Raw genomic sequence first — 18,036 nt, 5'->3', positions numbered from 1 at the left:
AACTCTGCTGTTTAACACACACACATTCCCCAATTCTCAAATGATATTGTGCAGAATGATCATAATAATATATACATAGCAGATGCCATATGCATGCCTATTTGTTTATATGTATGTGTCTACATACATGTATATGGGGAGGGGGGAGAGAGAGAGATAAATTTATATCCAATCTGGGTAAGTCTAGATGCTAGGGTTAAGTATATTTTGGGACTACTGAGTCAACAATACTTTTGAGTAGATATGTAAACCTGCTATCCAAATCCACAGAAATGAAAAATTAAAACTTCTGCCTCTCATTAGTCCTTTTCTTATCTGGTTTGCTACAATACTATCTATTACACTTACCTCAAAATTTTTGTATTATCATTTATTAATAATGAATGCTTATGGCTCTGTGCACAAAATGATACTTTTGACACTATACCTTTCTGTAAAATTAGTAGTTGTTCTACAGGTTATTATTTAAAGATTCCGTCCAAAAGATGTGAAAACCATCCCCTAGCTCAGTAAGAAAATTCAATGTGAAATTCTAGTGGGTAACACTCAAAAAGCCCCAAATGTAAGGAAGTACATATTAAATGCAAGAAACAAAATCTAAGCAAATTCTTGCAAATTAAAAGTATGAAATTCAGTCATTTCAACCCCTTTCAATATAAAACAAATCATCCATACTGGTCACGCAGGCAGTTTCCTCTACATTCAAATTATTCACTTGAAGATAAGCTCCCACCAAACTCTTTAGGGGTTTAGCTAATTTACTGCACAGATACGGCACGTCTGTTGTAATAACAGGTAGGATGTATTGGGGTCGACCATTTATCAGAATTAGACTTCTTTTCTCAATTCACAGTGAATTATGCTGCCTACACGACTCCCCTCTCTCAGAGCCTGCCATCCCCGTATGGCCCCTAATGTGGCAGGCAAACAAAATTGACAGTCTCATCTTGTCAACAAGGGGCGATTCTCCTGAGAAGCCATTTAACTTTGCAGGGGAAGCAATGTATTAATGTGCTTGTCCCAGGAATGTTAATCATCTTCAAGCTTCCGATCTAACTTTGACGTGAACGAAATCACCAAATTTGTTTACTAAATGAATCGTAATATGCTAATAAGAAAGCATGACATATATGGAAAAGCCAAACAGATGGTTTGTTTACTCCACTTTGCAACTTTATAAATGTTGTAACTCTGAAGACGTTAGTGAGAATTATTGGTTTGTTGGCAGAGGCAAACATGTCTTTCGCATACTAAATCTGGCGCTACAGTTAGAAAACAATTTGTCATTGCTGTGGAATGCATAAAAAATGTTAATGTAGGGATGGCATTTGGGAAGGCAGATTGGTAGATGGGAAATGTGTATGCTGGATGCTCAGGTTAAGTGTAGAATTGATATCCAGCAGCCCCATTCCCTAACCATTTTACTTTTGAGTTGTATCTGACACATCGAGGCTTCTCAAGGGTGCTGATTATTCAATAGGTACCTGTTGCGCTGTAATGTGAGATGAGTGTTACACTGTGAACAGGATTATGTTTTCACAGCATTTGGAAGTGTTCTCAATCAGGCAGCTCATATGGTGCTCAGTTTACTACTATTGTTGGGTAAGAAAAAGCAAAGCCATGAGCCCTGGCATCTTTTAAGGACTTACTGAGAATAAATCTGAGCTTTAATTTTGAGTTTTGTATTTACCCTGGACAAATTAACCCTCAAGCTTTCCATTCCTTGTTTTATATAGTCTGACTTATATAAAGATTTTAGAAGATATATTTCCAAAATAATAGGAGCTAATTTTTACAGGCATGTGCCACCACACCCAACTATTTTTTTTTTTTTTTTTTTTGGTCAGTATAGAAGGGTTTTTGCTATGTTGGCCATGCTGGTCTTGAACTCCTGGTCTCAAGCAATCTGCCTGCCTCAGCCTCCCAAAGTGCTGGAATTACAGGCGTGAGCCACCACGCCCAGCCTAAAATGGTTAATTTATGATCTTCTTAAAATACAACATTCAGGATGCATGAGTTCCCCAAGGGAGGTGACAGTATTTTGTAGGACAATCAATATTATTATTTAGCTATGGCTTTATCTAGAATTCTGTGTTGAAAATGAAACTAATAAAGACACCTGAACAAGAAGAGTGAGCATAATCTAATTTACAAGTTTGATTAAATGTCAAAACTACCAGCCAAAAAATGAAAACTTCATTTAACCAACCAGCAATGCATGTATGCTACTAAATGTTTTAGTATTTAGAAATGGATGATTTTTGTGAAGTTCTTTTTACTTTTTATCTGCACAGGCAGAGTCTGAAATGCAGGATTTTGTATTAAAGAAGTACTTATTCCCTCTTATGTTATTAACCACTCCCAACATCCTGGTCATAGAGATACATGTTGAGACTACCACTAATCTTGTGGGATTTCCTGGTGTATCACCACACAGCACTGAACTTTTTACCCAAGAAATGAGAGAGCAAAGTGATCTAAAGAAACCACTGAGTTCATCTTGCTGTCCAAGGATCACTTTGAAGCAGGAAGCATTAGCAACTGTTCCAGCCTGGTGCTTATATCTCATTTGAAACATCTCATTCCTGACCAACAAAGAAAATTTCAATAAAGTACTTTTACTGATTTAACAACAGTGAGCTCCTGGGAATGTCAAAGTGCTAAGCCTTTTCCAAGGAGAAAAGAAATCAGCAGCTCAAATATAATTAACCTTCCATTCTCAATGCAAACTGCCACGCATAGGAGCTCTGCAGTCTATTAGTGAAGTTATAATGGCCAACAGGCAGAAGCAAAATTGGTCAAAAAGTTGGCTGCTGCTGTCATATTTTTGGAATTATGATTAATGACACTAATAATGTGGATGATTACTGATATGTGTATCTCCAGCAGTTTATCATATTGCTTTGGCTGCCTACGTCCACAATAAACAGGATGCTATCATTTACCTCTTTATTGAAGGCAATCCTTCTCTTGAAGGAGCATATTCTAATTACTTCGTAATGTTTTATGTCTTAAACATTTTGCAGCTCTGGACCTTGCCAACTGCTTCGTGTCTACCATTGATTAATTACTGAATGTTTAATCAAAATTTAGAAACTAATGTAGTCATTTATGAGCACACTGCAGTGCCAAAGTAGTTAGGCTTTGCTCCCAAGTTTGGAGAGTGTTGGGTTCAAAATCAAATCCCAGTCATGCATGAGGATCCAAGAATTTCACCTTGGGTGCTCTGAGGTTGCCAATTCCATCTCCACTGATGAATGGAAGGTAATCTAACTACAGGGTAAACAGCATCTTTACCTACCCTGTCTTCACTGGATTTCCCTTTCCTCTTTCCTCAGTTCCCTGATCAACCGAGCACCACTGTTAGCTGTTGCTGAGAACAAGAAAGTCCTCGTGAATACCCGTCATGAGAATATAGTTTTGAAGTGGTTAAACAAGTGAAAAATAATTTGCTGGGACAAATACATAAGTTTTTTTTAATGTGGATTTTTTATGGTACTGTCATACAACCATTCACCGTTGAAGTTAAGTGTTTTTTTAATACCATTACTGAACTGCTGAAATGGATGCTAATATAGCTTGGAGTGCTAATGTCAAGTCCTGGTAATAAAAAAGACAGACTGCTGAATGAAATAATTTCAAGTAAAAAATAGAACAAAAGTGCTCTCTCTCTTGCTCTCCACTTTTATTGAATTGGGACTGACTGAGCCAATTGCTTTAGAAGTCTGTAAAACACAATTACGAGTGAGCGAACTGACCCACCAGTGCCCCCTCAGTGACAGAGCAGACTAAAAAGGCGGCAGAGTTAGAGCGGCTCCCCTCCGCTGGCCATCAGACCTACAAGGCTACCAGCTGCAGTTCTGTTGTTCTTGGTGCCCAAATGGGTCTTGTTTTACCTACGAAATCTTATTTCCCATCAATGTGATAAAGTTACTTCATACATCACTCTCTAAGATGTAGATGTCTATTCTGGCAATTAAGAATGATCTGTCTTTTGATATTCTTATTTATGTGGATGTTTATGTATAAACACACATATACATTATGTGGATGAATTTAGATTAGAACATTAGCACAATTTTTGAATGGCTGGTAATAATTCAGATTGATATATGCAATAGCAATATTGAGGCACCGCTTACATATATTCTGTTAGAAACACTTGTCTTTTTTTTCTTTCCTAAGGTAAAGTCAAAATCAGACCAAGCAACAAAAAGAATTAAACTAGAAGTGGGTAACATTTTCCCCCCTAGTTAATAAAAGAACTAATAAACTCTACAAAGTACTAGAGTTAGGATCACTAACACTTTAGGCATAACAGCTTTTTACCAGGAATTTACAACTCCTGTTTTAATTCAAGCAGCTTGCATTAGGACATAAAATCTAGGTATATTTTAAAAGTGTAGTTTTATGTGAAATAACCGAAGAAAAATTGTCCTTTCCTAAAAAGTATTCTTTCTTCCTCGTCTCAGCTTGCCTGCCTCTCCCTCACACGTGTATCTTGGCACTCAAGAATCAAAGTTACCAAATTCCTCTTTTATGACGTTGCAATTTTTTGGCAAGGACAAGCTTCTTTCCAATTCTGCCACATTCATTTATTTGAAGCTTGTGGGAGTCTTATGGCAAGCACATTATTTCTGAGAAGGCTGTAAAAAAAAGAAAAAAAAAATCTTCGTTGCTAAACCTTCATTATGAAATTTAGGCAAAGAAGGTATCCCTTCCTCTTAGTACAAGCACGAATGATCACTGACAGCAGAAGGGCTGGCAGCAGCCTTTCACCTAAGACAAAACTGAACTTACCCGAGTTCTACAAGTGAGTGTCAATGTACATGTACGGTCTTACCACCCTCTTCTGGGTAGAAAACAGCCTATGTTTTTTAAAAACAGAAGATGGGCTACAAAAATGAGCCTCTCAAATAAATAGTTACATATAAGAAAGATTCATACCAATAAAGTCTGTGAGAAGGTCAGATAGATTCTGAGGGACGTGGAAATCAGGAAGACCCTTTCAAAGTGGTCTCATCATGAAAAATACCACTGGTGCAATCAATATGTGCATTCTGCTCAGATATTTTGGCCTGAATTTTCAAGATAATGCTGGCAAGAACAGTAGATTGTTCCTTTATGAGGAAGGTAAAAATAAGAGCTATATAGAAACATTATGTATGTGCAACAGAAGTTATAATTCCACAAGAGACTTAATGTTAACTCCCGTCAATAGAAATTTGTAAAAATCTCTTTGCATCATGAAAAGGCAATCATTCATCAGCCATGAAGCTTTGTGGTCTATTTGGTACACAGTTCTGAAGACGGGAGAAATGACTGGTGTGGTTCTTGCAGTGGAGGAGTGAAAGGTCAGCAGAGGCTTAAATGAGCTTGTCTTGCATCCAGCTGGGCCAGCAGGAGGTCATTAGGAAGATCCGAGGCTCACTTTAGGCTTGACAGAGTCTCTCTCCATGATACAAGGAGACCGTTTTGCTCACTGCTCTTCTCCCAGTATCTAAAAAGAACCCCAGGGACAGGAATGACACTGAAGTTTATCTTACTACCAAAGTTTTGCTTGAGGAGGGCACAACTAGCAATTACTCAGGAGGGGGATTTATTTTGTGTGTTTGCTTCTGATGGAAAGTAATGGAGATAAGTACAAAAGGTTTATTGATCTGGCTCTATTGTGAAACCAAATAGAGTAGCAGGGGAAAAAAAAAAAAACTCTTCCTTAACATTTAGAAGTAAGAGGATCTGCACAACTTCACGTTATAAGAGAATTTTAGAAATGGAGACTTGTAGTTTGATTGGCAATGAAATGAAAGAGCTAATGCTTTAAAATGTTCTCCCCTTTTACTTGGAGGGGATTACCACATCGTATTTGACAGCTAATTATATTAGGGCAAATATACTAATAGTTATCTTGAATTGGTGCTAAGTGGCTCATTTCTTAGAGGTATTACCTGGTGAAATCATGTGTATTTGCTGAAAAGCCCTCCCTAGAAAAAGTTCTGTATAAGTTTCCAAACATAGAGAATCATGGAAAAAATGGATGTTGCTATGCTGAGAAGGTGGTAACAGGAGGTAGGTAACATGTTCTCACATCTTCACCTCTGTTGTTAATGTATGCAGTGGCTCATCAGAGGTAGCTCATGTTAATTTATTCCTGCACACCTGTACAGGGCTGGAAGTCAGGTAATCAGACCAGCTAAAACCATACATTTCTGCTTTTTAGCTACAACTACCCAGAGGCCTATAGAGGAACAAATTTAGTTCTGGAGACATCAGCAGGTTTTAATAAACCAAATACACACGTCTTCCTCCATAGGAATAGAGAAGTTTCCACATTTAGATGTGGACTGATTAAACTAGCAATCAAATGGAAGGTTCATATGTGACACCAATGGTTGCCTCATATTTATTTATAAATCACCCTCAGCAAAAATAATTTGGTCTTTAAATTTATTCATAGGGCTAAATCATCTTTCTACAACTTGAAGATCAAACATATATGCTTACCTTTCTGATAAAATTTAAGACAAACCTTGACAACTAGCAGCTACTACTCTGAGAAGAAAGGAACAAAGATGGTAAAACATGTAGGATGAAAAAGAGACAATGACTTCTTTTTTTTTTTTTTTTTTTTTTTTTTGAGACGGAGTCTCGCTCTGTCACCCAGGCTGGAGTGCAGTGGCCGGATCTCAGCTCACTGCAAGCTCCGCCGCCCAAGTTTACGCCATTCTCCTGCCTCAGCCTCCCGAGTAGCTGGGACTACAGGCGCCTGCCACCTCGCCCGGCTAGTTTTTTGTATTTTTTAGTAGAGACGGGGTTTCACCGTGTTAGCCAGGATGGTCTTGATCTCCTGACCTCGTGATCCGCCCGTCTCGGCCTCCCAAAGTGCTGGGATTACAGGCTTGAGCCACCAATGACTTCTTACTATACAGATCATCTAGTTGCTGGGTACAAAGTCTTCATTTTAGATGGGAATTTACAACTGCCAATCATTAAGACAAATATGAATAGATTTTAACCTATGAGCAAATGATAAGGAATATTAGGAAAGAGAACAGAGGGTATTTGTTATTTTTCTTCCTGAATAAAAACCAAATTAACTTATAAGTAGGCTCCCCTTCAAAATGAGTGACCTATGCCACTCAGGTCCTGGGGATCAAAAATCAAGTCAGAGTATGAGAAAGAATGAAAGGTCAACTACACCCAGCTAATTCTGACTATCAGGCTCTCTTCAAGAAAATTTCCCGTATGAAGATGGCAGGTTCCAGGCCAGTTAGAATTTCCTCTTCCTAGGAAAGATTTCATATGTATACTTCATAATGGAGGGGCAGCCTCCTGTTCCTTAACAGAACAGCAGCTCAGCAGCAGACAGATCAAGGGATAAACAAGAAGGAGGAAAGGGTCTTTAGAGACCTCAAAATCGAACACTACACTTTGTTATCAGGATATACTTGAAGACTTTAGCAGTCACCTTAAAGCAGCAGTCCCCAAACTTTTTGGTAACCAGAGACCAGTTTCATGGAAGACAATTTTTCCACAGACGTGAGTGGGGGGTATAGTTTTGGGATGATTCAATGATTCAGGCATGTTACATTTATCATTAGATTATCTTAAGGACTGTGCAACCTAGATCCTTCCCGTGCATATTTCACAATAGGGTTCACACTCCTGTGAGAATCTCACGCCACCACTGATCTGACAGGAGGTGGAGCTCAGGCAGTCATGCTCGCCCGCCCACCACTCACCTCCTGCTGTGCAGCCTGGTTCCTTACAGGCCATGGACAAGTACTAGTCTGCAGCCGCGGGGTTTGGGACCCCTGCTTTAGAGCATCAGAGTTGTCTACAGAGAAAATTATTTACATTTCACTTCTATCACTCAGAATAAAAATTATTCTAACAGCTACCTAGTTATAAAGATGAATCACACTTCGTGTGCTTGCTCTCTGTCCGTGTGGAATGGTCCTCTTGGCTTCTGAATTTGTTAAACACACACTCATTTACAACTATATAGAAAAGAATAGATTTGACGCTGTTGCTTGGAATCTTCAGCCCTGACAAATCTTGCATGTGTCTCCTTCCTTCCTCTGTGTCACTTTACACAAACAGCATTCTTGCTTTTCAAAAATCTTCAACTTGATCTTATAAAATCTAGAAGGACCACCAACAAAGGACCTGGTAATCTTTGCTAATTAACTGCCAAACCTAAAACGTAGTATTTAACATCTTTCTACTTCCCATCTTACTAACATGCCTATCTGGAGACCAAAAATGCAACTACCTCATGTATAACCACTTTGGAAGAAGCCCAGGCAGACCTGTGTAAAACTCCTCCAAGGTGTTCGAATCATGAAGAAGTCTGCTTTTATAAACAGAAGGAAGAGGGCAATTCTGTTAGCTTTATGACAGGAATCTTAGAAACCCTTAGCCCTGCACACTTCAGCCCCCACTCAAAATCCCCTCTAATGCTTTATTTGCACAAGGAAGACATTGTGGAGTCAAGGATGGATGAAACTGAGACTCTGGGGAGAGGAAAGAAATGGGTCTGAGGACAGCAGGATTAAAGACAAAGGAGGGTTTCTGTTTGAGAAGGTCTGTTGGCTCAAGAAAAAGGTAAGAAAACTTTTCTTAGCTTCACAGCAAATTAAAAAGGAAAAAATAGGGAGACAAAATTCCTGGGGTTCTTGTGACTAATAAAGTAAAAGTGAAGAGACAGGAGAAGGTAAGTCTAAGAGACAGATCACAAATGTAATCCAAGAGGCTTTGTGAATAACGAGATTAAATCACAGGTTGACATTCATTGACGAAATGACAATAAAAGGCTGAAACAGGAATACAATTATGTTTCACAGTTCACTCTGCTGAGATGCAGGAAGAGGCAGGCACCCCAATGGCATCACTGGTTATTTGGTGTAGCTAAACTCATAACATTATGTTAATTCAAGTCATAGACTCAAACAAGATGAAAACTTTTCTTCAGAAAATATAATGTCAAAATTAAAGTATCAGAACTTGTGTGTTTATAACCTAGGATCAAAAGAGTTGTGTATTGTTAAAAAGCAAAATTTCAAGTAAGAATTTAAAAAGTTTCTATTCTACAATTTTTGCAATCTGCTTTTCCATTTATCTTATGTGATAAAGCTACAAACTGAAAAAGATTGGACACACTGTGATTTCACCCAAATGAAATGTATCAACTGTCTTCTGAAGCTTGCTATCTTCTGCGTGACTGAACACCCTGGGAGCACATCTGTACTCTTCTTCCCACCTAGAATATCCTCATCATCCTAGATGTGGGTCTAAACTTATATATAGTTAGTCACGCACTAAAATCCTGATACCTACAATAAAAAATGAAGACTGAAATATTTTCCTGCTATCAATAAATGTTTTTCCTCAGACAAACCAATAAGCAGTACCTCAACAGTGCCTCCTTATGTGTTAAGACATACACATTCGAGCACTTGCATTTTCTAGGAATTTTACATAAATGAAGGCTTCAAACGTTGGGTGTGTAGCCTTTTGGTCTCACAGCTATTTATTCCAGTGCTATGACTTGCAATATTTTCAGCAAACCAACTAAAACTGTGATAGGACTTCATGCAATTAAGATTAAATTTTGGCTTGTCTTCAAACACTCCATTTCCATAAATATTTTATGCAGGTTTTCGAGTCTTTTATTTTTGTTTAAAAAAATGCAATGCATTAACCTCATTATTAGTAGTGTACTATCTCAAATTTAAAAGAATGAGTATTGCTCACAACTTGGGGGAGGTTGGGTACAGTATTTTATTATTCAAAATATAGCCATCTTATCTGATATATTCTGGGACTGTCAATGATACCTTGGAACTGAAATAACATGACTATAAACCACTTTTACAGAACAAAGTAAATGGGGGTGGGAAAATCATTAAAAAATAGTTTCTCCTCAAAGCATGTTTTGGGTTATATAAGAAAGTTACTTATTTTTCTTAAAGATTTTGCTTTTCAAAGATTGGCCCCCTTTTATTTCAGTAGAAAGGAAAAAAATACTCTTCAAACTTTTATTTAAAAAAGGATTGATCTCCAAATATGAAGACAAAACAGAATATTCCAGAGACAGGACACTACTTTTCAGTGGTATGTTTAATGTTACTTTGCCAAAGAACTCTACGCAATTGACAAGCACTAGAATTACTGCTTATTAGTGGTGGCTCTGTAGAAACTTTCTAGTTAATTTAATGTGTTTCTTCCATTGATTTCCACCATGATAATAAATTTTCTTTAAAATATTTTTAAAAGACAATGTAGAACCAAAAACCACACCTGATATAATGGTTGAAGAACTAAACTGGCCTGTGACCTGAGTCGGGCTGGTGGTGTATTATGTAAATGATCTGCTCATAAGCTTATCTCAACAAATGCAGGATAACCGCACTATCCTGCCACTGACCACCTTGATACATTCCATTTATATTACATTTTCTTGAGGATTAATAAAGAACTTTGTAGGTTTAGGACCAGCTGCTTCTGTTTAAGCCCAACTGTTTCAGAGCTGCAACTACATAGCAAGAGTGTGATGTCATCTGAAGGCTGGACATAATACATTCGTGCTGGTCCTCAAAGTATATGCATGCCTCACCTTCTGTGAATAATCCCCATGGTAGACTATAGTTTAGAGATGTGCTCAAAGCCATTATGAAGTTAAGATAAAGAAACCCACACCACCATACCATTTTCCCACATCAACAATTACATCTGTCCCATTTCCTCCTGATATTTTCATGACTCTTAAAGAATTCAAGGACACACTAAATACTCATGTAAGGAATGATAACATTACTGGTTATACCTACGGAGATGCAGGCTGTCTCGATGTCCTGGACCTATGGTTCTTTCCATCCGTAAATTTCTGTTTCTATATTGGATAAATATGTGTGTATGAAGATAATATATTGATTTAATCAAAAAGCCACATGGCAAAGCAGAAATATAAATATATAAATATATATATAACAGAAGCTGCGGCTTCTAAGTGAAGGTTCACGGGGAAGCAGGGAACCGTGTACATAGTTAACTTATTCACACCCAGATGCATGAAAACACATACACACACATATACACAGAGCACAGAGAAAAATGGCATGCATTACGGGTAAGATGGCACATGATTCTGCATGCTTAATCATCACAAGCACCAACTGCAACAATCCTTCATGAGCATGGCAGCCTAGTTATCACGTGATCACTGTGGACAATCTTTACAGTGCATCAAAAACATCTAAGTTGGATTTCTTTTAGTGTGAAGTCCAACGTGACTGAAAACTGGCACCCTCCACCCCCAGCAGGAGCAGCCAATGGAGATTTACTGACCTGTCTCTGCTTCGGCGAGAGGGGAATGCAGCATTGCAACCAGCCACTGTGCAGACGTGCATCTCTTTCAAGTGAACATTCCTGTAGTGAAGTTTCACACTGTAGGAGCTTTTGAAACTCTTCTTGCACACATAACATATTTTGGGGTCTGGGCTAGAACACAGGTCACCTTCTGGGGAGAACTTTTGAGGGCTGCCATAATTCAGAGACGATGTAAAGCTCTCATGCAAGGCGGCCATGCTGGCACCCCCACCGTTGTACAGTCCATACTGGCTCATGTAAAACATGTCGTAAGTGGGGTCTGTAAATTCTTCCTTCACCTTGATGACGTCCTGGTGAGAGGGCTCACTGTGGTTCTCATCAGGCCTCTCACTATTCATCAGGACTTTTTCACTCACTTCGCTGTGAATGTGCTCATCCCCTTCCATGGATTCCTCGCCCAGTTTGGGCTCCGAAGACTCAGACTCGTTCTCATAGTCTCGCTCAGGCTCTTGGTCTTCAGAAGTCATGCTGTCGGCCCTCCTTATTTCAGTCCTTGAAATGCACCGGGTCCTGTTATGCTTAGAAAAGTCCTTCACAGACATGCCTGGGCTCATCTCCTCTTGGGAGTGACAATGATTGTCATGGCTCATGTCATTGACCACAGCTCCACCATCATTGGGGTCATCATCTTCATCATCAAACTCATCGGCGGTATCAATAATTTCCTTCTCAATCTTCACAGGCATGCTTGACTTCCTGGGCTTTTTCTTGGGTGCCAGGTCAGCACTGGGCTCATGGGTAGCCATCATCACTGCTGGCACTACTGGCTCAGAGGGTGGCGGGGGGTGCTGCTCTATGGTACCACTGGTTGGAATGATGGGACTGGTTGGGAGGGAGGTTGGAGGACTCACCATTTCCCCTGGAGTGAGTAAACTTCTATAAAATGGAGGAACTGGTTGTACAGTCTTTAGCCCAGAAAACACCAGCTGGCTAGGGAGAGGATTTTGCAAGACAGGGTCTAGAGGGGGAGTGGTAAAACCCATTGGGGGCCGGCCAGGGCTTGTGAGTGCCAGATTTGATTTTGTACTTGCTATGACAGGGGTGGCAGCTCCTGAGGTGGCCCGAATTAAATCTTTATCTCGGTTATTCCTTAGCATAGGCATGTGAAGGCGAGGATTGGGGTTTGCACTGTGGCGATTACGACTTCGGAGGGAGCTAAAGACCATGTTGCAACCTTCAATGGTGCATCGATGTTTGATCTTCAGGTGAACAGCATTGTAATGAATTTTGAGAGTACCTTTGTCATAGAACGTCTTCCCACATGCATTACAGAACACTCTTCCCTTCCTAGAGGCTGACCCCATCCTTCTCATCCGATGAATCCGGAATGAGCTTTTTGGGTGTTCAGTTTTAGTTAAATCACTGACTGGGGCAGAATTCTGAATGGGAGAGACACAGGCTGGCTCGGTTTTGGGCTCCACATTAGTAATGCTGGTCAGGGCATTTCTATTGGGTGTTTGATCATTCTTATAAGGTGTGGGAGAAACTTCAGATTCACTGCTCTCATTATATTCATTCTGAGTTGAAAGGCTGGGTTCCCGCAGCCTCAACCCTGGTTGCTCTAACAGTAGCCCATTTGGAGGCAACCCTAGCAGTGGTGCTGAGACAGGGTTTATGTACTGGAATGGAAGCAGAAATGCAAGGCTGTTTGGGATGTTTTCAAAGTGATGAATGCTGGAAGGATTGCTGTTCTCTAAGTGAGCAAGGAGGCTGGGACTCCTGGTGCGATTATTGCTCTCAATGAAAGTCCTTATATCTGAGTCTGTCTTTGAAGATGGTACAGCCACGGCCTGTCCTTCTTTCTCCTGAATTGCCATCAGCTCCACAATGGATTTGGTTTCTCCAAACCGCAGAAACTGCTGAAGGGTGATGATTTCCTCTTCTCGAGACATGATGGCCCAGCGGTCCAGCACCTTGCCAGCAGCATCCTAGAGGCCACATCAAAGAAACAACAAAGACAAACACAAAAACTTATTGATTGTGCATAATTATTCAATGCAACTGAAGGTGCTCTGTGTGCTCATAAAACACCGAGAGCAAGAGCAGAAAACAACATGCAAGCACTGTTAATAAAAGTCAACCCACAAAGCAAACTTTTCTGCCATGCAAATGTAGTAATTAGAGTCACAGTTAGAGAAACAGATTGAGTTTAATAATGTCAAAGCAAACAAAATGTAGACCACTGGGGCTCTGTGATCTAAAATGCCTTCAGTACTGCTTTTTTAACAACAATGATCTATATACTATGCAACTATTTAGCATATATTAGTATAAGATGTGAACTCCTGCTGTGAAATCCAATATAAATGAAAAAAATGGTACCTTAGTCCTTATTAAACTGTGATACTATAGGAAGGAATTAAGTACATTTTGTGAAATTTACTTCTTCAACATAAGCAGACATGACACTGGATTCAATGATGAAAATTCCTTTAAGTAGGAGTTATGTGAATTTCTGAATCAAAAAGATGAATAAAGTAGCATTACCCCTCATATCTTGTTACTAAACTGTATCTTTTTTTTTTGGAATGGCTATATTTTAGTATTTAATAGCAGGCAATTTCATAAGGAAGAGTAAGAAAAACATCACTCATAAAAGGTAATTGTACTTTTCCTGAAAATTGGTTGTAATTCTATGATTCAAAGTTTGAGTTAGACTTAATGTATTTGACTTTTTACGATCTTGTTATAAATGACAGTCATAGATATCTAAAAAGTAAACATGTGATGGATTTAGATAGAATAAATGTGTAAAAAGTTGTCTCTCAGCATCCTCCTCTGATAGCAAAGGGAGTCCACAGAGAATACACATCAGTAATCACCAGACTATGTGTTGTTAAATATACATTAAAAAGCATTTCACACTTTCATTTTTGCTAGTAACTATGAGATTTGCCTGGAGGTAGGACTTTAAAATCCTGCAATGTAATGTCAGGCAATCCATTTCAGCATGGATTGAGAGAAATCTATTCAAACACTTAAATAATGACGCCATCACTTTCTAGGGCACCATTTCTTCCCATTGGGACGGCACACTTTGCATCCCTCTGTGAATGACACTTGCCCCAACCCTGATCATGAATTTAAGAAAGCATAGTATCTTCTTAAAAACAAAATGACAAGATACTTATTAATTACAAACGGAAAATCATAACATTATCATGGAAAAACCTAACAGACCCTATCTTAAAAGGGTGATCGAATTTACCACCGTGAATGGAAATCACGCCATCATGTACCGCTCGTTAGGACACACTAAGAAGGGCACAACATCACTTTTGTGGCATTCTTCTAATGATATGGTTTGGCTGTGTCCCCACCCAAATCTCATCTTGAATTGTAGCTCCCATAATCCCCAAATGTCGTGGGAGGGAGCCGATGGAAGTTAGCTGAATCATGGGGGTAAGTCTTTCCCGTGCTGTTCTTATGACAGTGAATAAGTCTCATGAGATCTGATGGTTTTATAAAGGTTTTATAAAGTTCCCTGCACATACTCTTGCCTGCTGCCATGTAAGATGTGACTTTGCTCCTCCTTTGCCTTCCACCATGACTGTGGGGCCTACCTAGCCATGTGGAACTGTGAGTCCATTAAAACTCTTCCTTTAATGGACAAACATACTGTATAAACTTCAAAACCTCAAGCCAATCATCAGAAATCATCAGGCAAACCAAAATTGAGGAACATTCTACAAAACAGTAGATAGTACTCTTCAAAGTGTAAAGTTCAGGAAAGATTTATTAAAAATAAAGAATGGTTCCAGATTAGAGGGGACTAATCAAATAAAGTTGTGTGATCCCAGACCAGAAAAAAGACATTAGTGGGAAAATTAGCAACAATTGAATAAAGTCTCTAGATTAGTTAGTAGTATTATACCCATCTGAATTTTCCAGTTTCAGTCACTGTGCTTTGATTATGTAGAATGTTACACTAGAGGAAGCATGATTAGAGGCATAAGGGATCTGTACTGCTTTTGCAAGGGAAAAGTCTCTCCTCAACCTGTGGACATAAAATTCTCTCTGAAACACTGCCCTATGGTCTGAATCATTACAGCTAGTTCGATTAAGTGGGTATTTGTCATTTACTTGAATTACTTTTTTTAAAAAGCCCTGATAGTTATGTGCCCTGCTTTGTAAGGCTCACTCCTAGCATCCTACCATTTTACATAAAGAATATGTGTAAGTACGTGCATGTGGGTGTCCATTCCTAAGAAAACTGTCAAACACATAAGGGTGCAGGTATATGGTAACCCCAGATGATCCTGAAGTCCTGCCATCAGCATTTTCAAAACTTCACTCATAGCAGTTGGTATCGTTCACATCCTACTTTTGGAACAGGGGTAACATGGAAGAATGTTGGTGGTATAGGTAAATAGAGAAATAATTTGTGATTTTTAAATAGATTATCTCATTTGACCCCTATCATAACTTCCAGAGCTCAGAGAACAGATGAGAAATCAGGAGAGAAGAAAGCTAAGATAGGTTGTTAAGGTTGCCAAGATATTAATTTGAGGCCCAAGAGTTGAACACAAAAATTCTGACTCTAAGTTCAGAGTGTGTCAACAGTACTCAGTGGCTGTCATTCCATGATGCCATTTCCCAGGTAAGCCCATTGAGTTTGTGGTAGTAAAAAGCAGGACTTCTGAGGAAGTCTTTCTCTAGAATGTTATAATGTCCTCTTCTGTACCATCTTTCTTGTACCATCAAATCTACTCTCTTGAGTGTCCTTTTACAGAGCCTTTCACTACAGATTAATTTCTCAGGCTGAGCCCCAATCTGAGCAACGTACAGTCATATCTTCCCCAGGTTCTTCCAAGGTAGCCTGTACCTAAATCTACATGTCAATGAAGTACTTACACAACTGACAGCCTCTGGTATTAAAATGCACCTCAGAAACCATAGCAACTGATCAATCCCACCTGAGGCATCTCATTTCCATCACCCTTCTGTCTTCTTTCTCCCAACAGTACAGAGCAGTCCCATATGGTTTCTCCTGGCCCGCCACAATGCTCGCTACTATTTCTAAAACTACTGCCTTTCAGACTGTCTTCTAGCGCTCAGTTGTTGTCTCTGCTAAAATGGAGTCTGTTACATTAAACCACTTGCTTCTGGTGAAAGAGATCCAGGTAAGTATGATTTAGAACTCTGATAGTTCCTGAATCATAAAAGAGAATTTTCATTTACAGTGGTAATAGAAGCAGCAATTTATACTTACACAGATAAACAACAAAGCATATTTGCAAACAAATATACTTAGGAACGGGACATACAGCTCAATAACACCAAACTAGATTCCCCTTGATAGTGCCATAGGTGTCCTTTCCAAAGAAGTCATCATTGGCTGGGTGTTGTGGCTCATGCCTGTAATCCTGACATTGAGGAAGGCCAATGTGGGAAGATGGCTTAAGCCCTAGGCAACATGGCAAGACCCTGGCTCTACGAAAATTAAAAAACTAGCCAAGTGTGCTGGTCCGTGCCTATAGTCCTAGCTAGTTGGGAGTTTGAGGTGTAAGGATTCCTTGAACCCAGGAGGTTGAAGCTGCAGTGAACCATGATAGTGCCATTGCACTCCAGCCTGAGCAACAGAGCAAGAGTCTGTCTCAAAAAATAAAAAGTCATTATCAATTTGATCAAGAGTATCTAATTCAACACATTTATAAATGGAGAGACTGCAACAAGAAACAAATTGATCTTATACAACCCAACAAGTGTGCAAGCTGGATGCTAAGAATGGCTACCAGTTTTACTGTATCTTTAACCTGGTTGAAGGGAGTTAGAAAGCATCAAAGGGAAAACAGAAATGCCAAGGTTTTTTCTAAAGATCTTTGTGATAGAAATAAGTATGTTTTGGTACTGTGATTCTGAAACACTAGTTTAAGACTCTTCTGTGAAGGTAACGACCTCTATGCATGGTCTATACTGCTATTCAAAAATGGACCAGTGTCAGTTGGATGGCTTTTTTCTTTTTTTAACTCATCTGCAACAAAAGTAACCATTTGGAAAATTTAGGACAACTGGATACTGCTACAACAACTAAAGTCATGACACATTTTTTCAGACAATTTATGTTTATTATATTTAACTTAAGTATGGGAAAAACTAGTCCTCCTCACAAACAGTGTAAATGGTCAAACTTTACAAAAGTAAATTAGAGTTATAAAAAGAATTAGGTATTATCGTGGAGTAAACACTAATAAAACAAAAATTCAGTCTGTTAGGCCAGGATGAAGATCCCAACTACCAACCAACTCATGCTGGGCCACTGGTCTTCTGCATGTATAATATGTTAACATCAGAGTATATAACTGAGCTTGTGGCCCTCCATGCAGTTTTGTAGTTACTGAGTCAATTCTTTTAGGTTTTCCCATTTGTAACCAGAGTACAGTGACTTTTAACCCTTCAGGTTGAAAAATGTTACTGACAAAATGAGGATAAGATTTACCATGTTAAGTTAAATGCAAGGTATTATTATAAGTGTTGATTTCCTGTGAAAATAACTATACTGTTAATTAAAAGTTGAGTAACACCAAATAATATAGACTTATAAACCAGTTTTACAGGGTTGAGAAAAAGTATAAAAGACTTAAAATATTTACATCTACACATTTGAAATAAAAAGACTTCCTTTTGTTGCTTCATTGGAACTGG

The 18,036-nt window shown here is 38.9% G+C and overlaps 1 protein-coding gene across 16 annotated transcripts in view; it reads right to left on the bottom strand.

Annotated features, from left to right (window-relative positions):
• The window catches only part of BNC2 (basonuclin zinc finger protein 2), a 454,984-nt gene that overhangs the window by 7,971 nt on the left and 428,977 nt on the right, over nucleotides 1-18,036 (bottom strand). For 11 of the 16 annotated variants that reach the window (XM_077966061.1, XM_015117648.3, XM_077966056.1 and 8 more), the window contains one exon: nucleotides 11,350-13,319. In XM_077966061.1, coding sequence (XP_077822187.1) covers nucleotides 11,350-13,319 — 1,970 coding nt within the window. Of the gene's footprint in view, nucleotides 1-10,828; nucleotides 10,895-11,349; nucleotides 13,320-18,036 lie in introns of all 16 variants that reach the window. The other 5 variants (XM_015117647.3, XM_077966053.1, XM_077966058.1 and 2 more) reach the window with 1 other exon arrangement.

This window comes from Macaca mulatta, chromosome 15, assembly GCF_049350105.2.
Source record: "Macaca mulatta isolate MMU2019108-1 chromosome 15, T2T-MMU8v2.0, whole genome shotgun sequence".
In the NCBI taxonomy this organism is placed as follows: domain Eukaryota; kingdom Metazoa; phylum Chordata; class Mammalia; order Primates; family Cercopithecidae; genus Macaca; species Macaca mulatta.
Note: the sequence above shows the minus strand (reverse complement) of the source record. Positions and strands in the feature narration are given on the sequence as shown.